Consider the following 9,769-nt stretch of genomic DNA (forward strand, 5'->3'; position numbering starts at 1 on the left):
GACAATAATTAAACTATACTATCTTTGACTAGCGAGCAATAATTTTGTGTAGTGTTTTGCGCTTGTCAAAGTGGTAGATTTCTTGTGGGAAAACACAATTTGCAGATTTGGATACCAAAAGAGATAGCCTGTGACAACGGGCCACGGTTTATAGGCACAAAGGTCACGAAGTTCCTTGAAGACATGAAAATCAAAAGGATCACATCTCCGCCTTATCATCCGAGCGCAAACGCTCAAGCGTAGTCAACAAACAAAGTGATTATTCAGAATCTCAAAAAGAGGTTAGAAGCAGCTAAAGGCAGATGGCCCGAAGAACTTCTAGGAGTACTATAGGCATACCGAACAACAGCCAAATCGAGCACAGGAGAAACTCTTTTCTCCCTTGTGTACGGAGCAAAAGCCCTGATCCTGGTGGAAGTAGGGGAACCTACCCTGAGATACTTTCAGGCGAATGAAGAGGCAAATAACGAAGCAATGTTGGTAAATCTGAAACTGCTCAATGAATGGAGGAACTTGGCGCATATAAGGATGGCAGCTCAAAAGCAAAGAATAGAAATATATTACAACCAAAGAGCCAAACTCCGTTATTTCAAAGTGGGAGACTTGGTTTTAAGGAAAGTAACTCAAAATACCCGGAACTCAATGGGGGGAAGCTAGGTCCAACTTGGGAAGGCCCATACCGGGTTTCAGTTGTTACGGGGAATGGTTCATACGAGTTGGAGAATCAAGATGGAGAAAAGTTTCCAAGCAAATGGAACGTGGCACATCTCAAGGGATACTATTGGTGATGAACATCACCTGTACTGAAAGTATGTGCTGCACTCTTTTTCCCTTCCTCCAGTTTTTGTTCCAATTGGGTTTTTCTGGCAAGGTTTTTAACGAGGAAACAACGGAAAGCATACTAGGAAGAAGGTTTCAACAGCAGTAATAAGACCTTTTAATAACAAGGCACACAAGCGAAGAACTACGTTTTGCTCGGTAGCAAAGTTCCCACCAGGAAGTTAAGTTTGCTATCGAATAAAGGTTACACGATCGTTCACAAGTGCAAGCCACTAGGGGATTGTTATATAGTCTTTGGCTCGATAGCATAAATTCCTAATGGGTAGTGAAGCTTGTTACCGAACTGAAGATTATCTAGCAATTCATTAGTGGAATCCTCGAAGGTGCAAAACTTCTAATGTTCCAATTCGCATTCTTCGCATTCGAACACGGAGGGGGGGGCGGGGGATGATATGAGGATATGAGAACAATGACTGCCATGTTAATCGGAATACGAAAATCGAAAACATAGTTGTATCATCGGGACCGGGGACTGCGCAACCAACCCCATAGAAACAAGTTGTACAAGTTAGCCACAAGAAATAGCAATTTCTCTTTAGCATAACGAATGCTTGTGTACCTTTTGAAAATGGAAGGAATAAAGTAAAGTCCTTTTATTTCTATCTTGTTTCTTGTCTGAGCGATGAATTGATTTTGTCATTTGAAAGTTAAACAAGTACTTCAAATGTTAGTGCCGTAATGAACAGGAGACATCCTCTTCAAGAGCACCATAAACATAAGAGGTCCCTCTCTTATGAAAACCCTCACGATAAAAGGTTGATTTCAGAAGAACTTACGCCTGGAATCCATATGCTTTGGGGGGGGGGGGGGGATACACCTGAAGCCTTGCACAAAAAGACGAAAAAATCAAACTTACGCAAATACTTAAATGAAAAAAGACACAAGAAGAAAATTTGCGCAAATACTTAAATAAAAAAGGCACAAAAGATTAAACTTGCATAGTGCTTAAACGAAAGCGCGCAGAAAGGAAAGTTCATGCAGTAATTAAGCAAAAAGTGTTAACAACGAATGTGCCAAATGACACAAGTACAAGAGTTGGAAAAAGAAATCAAAAGCTAAGCTGCTGCATTTCCAGAACCCGGAGGAAGAGAAGCATCCGCGCCCCTAGAAGAAAGATATAGATCAGCCTCCAGCTCGATATCTTGGCCTTCATCATTTTGGCCCTCAGTATCATCACCTTTCGGTTCCTCTTCAGTTCCCGAGAAATCAGAACTGAAACCAGAAAAACCGGTAACATTAGGCCTGGTCGAAAGACTCTTTTTGCAGCTAACTCCAGCTCGAGGGCCTTAGCGATTTCGGTGTCAAAATCTTTGACACCCACTTTGGCCTCTTCTAAGGTTTCTCTCCTCATGCTATACATAGAATGTGTTTTCTCAACAATGAAGGAAGTCGCTTGATGCTGAATTTCTTCTTTAAGTTGGTAAACCTCGGTAGAAAGATTTTCCCGCGCGGATCTAACGGACCGGAGATTGACATCGAGGTCACGGACCGGAGAGCTAAAAAGTCTGTTATGCTCAATGGTCTTCTTATACTTCACCTCCAGTTGGGCATACTTAACCCTGGCAGCAGCAAGCACTTCATTTTGGAGTTCAAGGCCACCTCTAAATTATTTAATCTTTCAGCGGAGGCAGCCTCGCGATCTAATGCAGCAAGAACGACACTATGGACTTCAGCCCTTTTTGCCCTAGCCTCTTCAGATTGAACCCTCAACGGGGCTATCTCTTGGATAAGGGTCTCTACTTCTTGCTCGCTTTGCGGCAACCGAGCCTCCAACACAACTGCCTCAACAGCTTTAGCTTCCAGTTCTGAGAGGTGAGCAGCAGTTTAGTCCCGCTCGGCCAAAAGTTGATCCCGCTCAGAGGTAAGTTCCTCTTTATCTCTAATCAATCGTTAGAGGCCCTCGGAAGCAAGAAAATTAACATGCGAAACTGAAGATGCAAACTCAGAATAATGTTGTATCAAAGGTAGAAGAAATAACGAAGGAAACGAAAGATATACTGTTGCAGCATTGTATATGGCATTGTTCAACAAGCATTCTCCCAAGAGAGATTGTATCTTTTCCCTATCTTTTTCTGAAGCCAAAGGCTTTAGATAGTTAGCAAGTTCCACCGGCCGAGACAGTAGATTGCATCCGATAGAGACCGAGAAAATATCGCTCCCCTCCTTTGCGGGTCTTCGGAGGGGACAACATAATTTTGCCCCAAATTCCCATGAACTGGGGACTGGGGGAGAGGAACATACTCTTCTCGGACAGATGCGGCCAGAGGAGATGATGTAGTAATTGCTGGTGGAAGAGCTTGGTGAAGAAGGAGATGAAGCTGATGGCGTTGAAGGGTGAGAAACAGCTGCGGCAAACGCAGTGCTGGTTGTTGGTTGCTCGTCAACCGAAGACGGCAATGACCCGGTACTAAGCATCACAGCACTGAGTGCAGCGACTAGGATCCAGAAACACGAGTTGGCATTTTCCACCATTTCAAACTCCCCCTAGAGCGCCGAGGCATCGTTCTCAGTTGGTGTAACTAACTCAACAAATTGAGCATTCTGTTGAGTTGATGAAGGTCGTCGTCTTCTATGTAGAGAATCCCCCTCATCACTAGCTTCTCCATAATCATCGATCATCACAATATCTATGGTCAGGCACGACGATTGACACCGTAGCATCTGAAGACGATTCGGGCACGACACTCCTTGCCCTTTTATTTTTTTCCTCCAGCTGCGGAGGAACGTCTCTTTTTTGCTTTCTTGATCTATGGTCGGGGACTCCGGAAAGAGACACTTGTGCCCGAAGCAGGACCAGAGACGCATGTTCGGGTAAACGCCTCCTTAAGCAGCCTCGCCGCATCAGTAGGATCAGCCAAAACATCCTCCTCGGGGACGACAACCGAGCCCTGGAGTAGACCTGAATTCAGCAAAAAGAGAAAGGATTAATCAATTTCCTCACACGAAAAGCAAAGACAAGATGAGTCCAAGTTACCATGATTTTTGCCTTCCACCCGTATTTAAGGTCCAGTTCTTTCCACGCGCGGGTCTCGGGCGCAGTGACGTCCAAGATTTCTGGAACCATTGGTCCAAGCCTTCAACCCTAGGTGGTACCCATCGAGTTGCTGGAACAGGCAAAAGAAGGAGGGTCAATAATGATACGAGATGATCTCTAATGAAAGAGATATTAAACAAGGAACTTACGAGTACGGTTCCATAATTGTGAAAAGGATGAAGCCGATGCCGAAATGATATCATTGGTGGCAACTACAACGAACCGTTCTATCCACCCACGGTCATTTTTATGATCTATGCTAGATAGTAAAGCATGGTGGCCATGTTTGCTGAAATTTACCATTCCCCCGCGGAAGATCTTGGGGTAATAAAGGTTCATCACGTGAGCTAGAGATAGCTCCTCTCATATTTCTTAGCACAGGCGCCGAAGACAAGCAATCGTCCTCCACACGGAAGGACTTACTTGTGCCAAACACACGAGGCAGTGGAGGCAGAACTCCACAATGACGGAGTCAAGCTCTCCACTTAGAGAAAACGCCCCCAAAGTGAAGGGATACGTATAGAAATACGTAAAACCCTTCTTGGGTAAGGTTATCCACTCCGCCAGATCAGGAGCGATAATATCTAAATCCTGACAACGGCAATCTTCCTTCACAGTAGGAATACTGGAAGGACGGATGGAAGAAGGGTATTTGCCTACGGCCCATGTACGAGCGTTAGCAGAAGGACATTTTTCTTCGAAGACTTTAGTTGTGACGAGACTTCTAGGGATGATAGTGCTCACTGTAGGAGGAGCGGCCTCATCGGCTTTGTCTTTGTTCTTTGAGGAACTAAGGGTTTTAGAAGAAGAAGCCATTCTATGTTAAAGAAGAAGGAAAAGCTTTTCTCATATGAAGGAAATTAAAGAAAGGGTGGAGATAGAGTACGAGTTGAACGAAGAGAGTTTGAGAGATTTTGAAGAATTATGAGGTGTGAATGAAGGAGTTTGACGTGTATAAGTGAAGAAATAGGCGGCTAAAATCATGGCCATAATCACCTCGATAACCAATAAAACTGATGCTAAATCATGGGATGACGCATTTTGGGAGCATTAAATGCGGAGAGACGTGCGTCTAATCAATCGTCAGAAAATTTTTCAGAGAGAGTCAGTGAATTTTCTGCCAAAAGAGTTGTTTTCTACCAACTTTCCGGTGATATAAAGTTTTGCCACCGGAAAGCAGGGGGACTGTCTGTATAGGGTAAAATATGTTTACATTAAATGATCAAATAAGAAAGTGACGCGTGGATTCGAAGACAGAAGACAATTGAATCCGAAGGTGACGATCCCATCTGTTACCGGAGAGAGTAATACTCACAGAGATGAAATAAATATCTGCCGCCTGGTAGCATAAAGAATATTCTAAAGCATTAAGTACACGGCCCGTTACAAGGAATATAACATTCATTGCCCGCCTTTATACATTCATCAATGGCCCTCACAACTGACATTAAAGAGGGGCTTGATCCTAGGACCTTGTTCCCTAGGTGCAACTATAAATAGTGAGCTCTATTATCATTGGAGAAGACAAGAATTTTCTGGCAAACATACGCTACATTCTATTCAAACCTTAATACAATGTTATCTTTTTGTTCTTTGATATCATTGATGTTGTGCCCGGGAGCCTTGCTCCCAGAATTACTATTTTTGCTATTTTATCTCAATCTCAAGGCTAAGTATTACATTTTATCTAATTCATCTATTATTTCAGGATCAAATTAATTCACTTGTCTATAAACCATGTATAAATTCAACTGTACTGTTTTACGAGTAAATAATATTAAAAATATTTTTTATTTGTCTATTTTAGCAAATTAAGAGTGAATTAGTTAGTTTTTAAATTTTACCCTTGTCCTTAAGTAAATTAATTGAAATATTAGTAGTCTAATTTAAAATTTTAAAATAAATACTTTTTAATATTTTCCTAAGAGCAGTGTACAAAGCAAAAAAGCAACTAGGACAAATAAAAATATAAAAGAGAACGAAGATACTACAATATTTGTCGACAAGCATTACCTTTTTTCTTTTTATTCTTTTCTTCCACCCTTTTAGTTGCCAATTCCACAGCCTTTTTTCTTCAGTTGCACATTATTATACACTCGAAAAATTATAAGAAGAATCACCAATATTCTACACACAGATTAACGTGCTTCTCAAGCTTTACGATTTTGGTTCTTTTTGGGAAACTATGAAGCATCCTCTTTCAAAATCAGAAATTTTCTCTTAAGCACTTAAATTAATACTACTAGCTTTGATTCATAATGGCCGAAACGATATTGAGCATGAGTATGCTGATCGACAAACAACTTCTATCTACAGATGTTTGGATTGGTCGACTTGTCACGACTGATCACACACAAATAGGTAAGGTAGACTTGAAGAGGTTAACTATCGATATATCGCTGGAGTTATTTCGTGTATATGCACATCCTTTAAGAAAAATATTTAACAATCTTAATAAGAATATTTATCAAAATTGTTCTTTATCACTATTACTATTAGAATAGTAATAGTAAATTTGAAAAAAAAATGGTACTCAACATAAAAAAAAGTTAATTTAAATTTTTACTAAATCGTCAAGTAATTTAAACAAAGTCAACTTATCAAAACAACAAATAATATGGCCAGAGGTATTTTCTTAAAAAATTACAGCATTATGTATCAACTTTTATATTGCTTTCGTTTTCTAGTTTTGTTTTGCAATCCAGCTAGCAGCGTACCGTTGCCAGGCAAATTTCCCTTTCTAAGCTTTTGATAAATCTTTCTGAAAATATTCAAGATTAATTAAAGTTTAAATTCCAAACCAATCAAATAAAACAAAAACCAACAAAAGATAACGTACTAAAAGAACACATTAAATTAAGTAGAAAGCCAAAAGTAGAGTATAAGAAAGCCGTTGTGTTACAATGGTGGCCTGTGGGACCAATTGCAAGGTCACAAATTCGACAATAATGGAGTAGTATTGGACGGCTCAAAATAATATTAAGTTAAAACAATTAAACTAAACATAAATTCTTTTTCCACTCTAAAATCAATCATTAAAAGTCCTCTCTTTTCTCCCATAAATACCTATCCATTTTACACTCACTTCTCATCATCCATATCCCCCTATTTCAAAGTTTCTTTCTTTTTTCGCTAGCCATGACTAAAGAAGTTGAGGTAGCAAGAGAGCAACCAGCAGAGTTTTCAGCAAAAGACTATACTGACCCTCCACCAGCTCCTTTAGTAGACTTTGAGGAGCTGACTCAATGGTCACTTTACAGAGCTGTTATAGCTGAGTTCATTGCCACTTTGCTTTTCCTTTATGTTACTGTTTTGACTGTGATTGGGTACAAGGTACAGTCAGATGTCAACGCCGACGGTGATATCTGTGGCGGCGTTGGTATTCTTGGTATTGCTTGGGCTTTTGGTGGCATGATTTTCATTCTTGTTTACTGCACCGCCGGTATCTCCGGTAAGTCATCTTAACCGAACACTATAAATAAGTAAATACTATCTGCATTAAATTACTCTAATATACGTTTATATGCATACAGGAGGACACATAAACCCAGCAGTTACATTTGGGCTGTTTTTGGCAAGGAAAGTATCATTGATCAGAGCAGTATTGTACATGGTGGCACAGTGTTTGGGTGCAATCTGTGGTGTGGGTTTTGTGAAGGCATTCCAGAGTGCTTATTATGTTAGGTATGGTGGAGGTGCTAATGTCATGGCTCCTGGCCATACCAAAGGTGTCGGATTAGCTGCTGAGATTATTGGTACTTTTGTTTTGGTTTACACTGTCTTCTCTGCTACTGACCCAAAGAGAAATGCTAGAGACTCCCATGTCCCTGTAAGTATTCTATTCTCTTCTAAACCTTCATACTTTTTCATTAGAAAGAGTTACAAGTTCATTTCGGCAGCTCGGTGCATTAAGCTCCTGCTGGTAACATGGCATCAACTTTACCAGTTACGCCAAGGTCTAGCTCGTTCAAATTTTGTATTTACAAATACGAAAATATTATTTATTGTCAAACAGGGCCAAGTCTCATCCTAATGTCATTATATCAGTTTCATCCCAATCCTTTTCTAAATAGTAGTGTTTGTTAGGCCTCCAATACTAGCTATGAGACTACAAATCATAGCTAAAGACAAACGGTCTCTTTGACTTTCTAAAAGTGACTCACCGGGGCTTCTAGTTGATACAAGAATTTAATTTTGTGATGCCAATTAGCCAATTTTCTACCCATTATAACTATTAGTGTAATTGAAAGAGGCAGGTAACCTAACACCATCATTCAAAAGAAACATCTTTAACTGTAATTATTACCATTTTCTCTATAATCTTTCATAAAAAAATGATATAAGAAACTTGTAACCTTAACAATATAATTATCCCATTTTAAAGTAATTCACCAATTCCATTAAAGAATTTGTTTTAAATAATGATTTAAACAGAGTTTGGGCATAACACTAAAAGTTATTATCATATGACGAGAAGGTTATGGGTTCATTATGTAAAAGCAATCTGTTACAAAAAAATACAAAATAAAATTAGATATATAGACCCAATATGTTATTGCCGTTCCTACGACCCACATATAGAAGCAGTTTAGTGACCTTTGCATTCTTTGTACATATTCACTAAACTTCCAGGTAATTGATTAGTATAAGCTTTTATTGCTTTATTTGTCTAAATAAATAGTCGTTATAACATTCATGCATAAAAACAAAACCTTAAATTATTTATTAGAAAAAAAGAACGATAATCGATCTAATGTTGTATTTTATTTGAATATGTGTAGGTGTTGGCACCACTTCCAATTGGATTTGCTGTGTTCATGGTTCACTTAGCCACCATACCAATTACTGGAACTGGCATCAATCCTGCTAGGAGTTTTGGTGCAGCTGTTATTTACAATCATGACAAAGCTTGGGATGAACACTGGATTTTCTGGGTGGGTCCCTTCATCGGAGCCTTTGCCGCCGCCGTCTACCACCAATTCATCCTCCGTGCTGGTGCTATCAAAGCTCTTGGTTCCTTCAGGAGCAATGCCTAAAAATCTTCAATCCAATTGAATAAAATTAGCCATGAAAAATTGTAGATATTTCCCAATGGGAAAAGAAAAAAAAATGTACTGTACTGTTTGTTTTTCCTATGCATTTCCCTCTTTTGTGTATTTTTCTACTTGTAAAATCTTCATTTCCCTTTTTTATTTTTACTTCCTTGCTCCCTTTTGCTTTTTTTTCAATCTAGTCTCTTGTATCTTTGAATTATTGTTGCTTCCTAGTAATTTAAAATAATGTTTCGGCTTCTCTTCCCTTTTCGGTTTTTAGTTTAGCCAAACTGAATTTAATCTACATAAACTATGTAAAAATTAACTTGCACTCGAAGCCTATTGACTTAGAAATTAAGCAATAATAAGAAGTACTAGTAAAAAGTGTATATAAGAAAAGCGATAATGACTCTTAGTTTTTCTTAATTTGCCTCTATTTGTCGCCTAATGGAGGAAGAGTCACATAACACTAGCTGAAATGTCTATTTCTGAAAATCAACAAATATTCATTTGTATCCAACGATAGTAAAGATAATACATACATTAATTCAGTAACACTTGCATCAGATAACATTTACTGAGTATATTTTTTAGCTTAGTAATTTTTGTATACCACTCCAAAACAAAAGTTCTAACTTCCTCTTCATTTCATTTCTACCTTTCGTCCTTCTCCGTGTTACGACACTTAAATTTTTCTAATAATTTTAAGAAATTTCATTCATTTCTACATAGTCACTCCTTTTTTTATCGAACACATTAATTGTCTATTATCAGTTTCAAATATTTTTATCGGACCATATAATTTTATTTATGAAATCAAGTTGAGTATTTAAAAGTGCTGTTATTACTTAATGTTTATCCG

At 38.8% G+C, this 9,769-nt stretch overlaps 1 protein-coding gene across 1 annotated transcript; it reads left to right on the forward strand.

Annotated features, from left to right (window-relative positions):
* The first annotated feature begins 6,898 nt into the window (after positions 1-6,898).
* On the forward strand, positions 6,899-9,167 carry LOC109239554 (aquaporin PIP2-4-like). Its single transcript, XM_019406133.1, has 3 exons — positions 6,899-7,325; positions 7,408-7,703; positions 8,656-9,167. Exons 1-3 carry the CDS (start codon positions 7,013-7,015, stop codon positions 8,908-8,910), a joined length of 864 nt encoding a protein of 287 aa, XP_019261678.1. The 5' UTR covers positions 6,899-7,012; the 3' UTR covers positions 8,911-9,167.
* The last annotated feature ends 602 nt before the right edge of the window (positions 9,168-9,769 follow it).

The sequence above is a fragment of the Nicotiana attenuata genome, unplaced genomic scaffold (genome assembly GCF_001879085.1).
Source record: "Nicotiana attenuata strain UT unplaced genomic scaffold, NIATTr2, whole genome shotgun sequence".
Taxonomy (NCBI): Eukaryota; Viridiplantae; Streptophyta; class Magnoliopsida; order Solanales; family Solanaceae; genus Nicotiana; species Nicotiana attenuata.

Excerpts from the sequence above, each read along its gene's own strand:
- LOC109239554 (XM_019406133.1), top strand. The coding sequence starts at position 7,013 with ATGACTAAAGAAGTTGAGGTAGCAAGAGAGCAACCAGCAGAGTTTTCA. Across the intron at positions 7,326-7,407 it reads CTGCACCGCCGGTATCTCCG|GAGGACACATAAACCCAGCA; the intron begins GTAAGTCATCTT and ends ATATGCATACAG. Across the intron at positions 7,704-8,655 it reads CTAGAGACTCCCATGTCCCT|GTGTTGGCACCACTTCCAAT; the intron begins GTAAGTATTCTA and ends GAATATGTGTAG.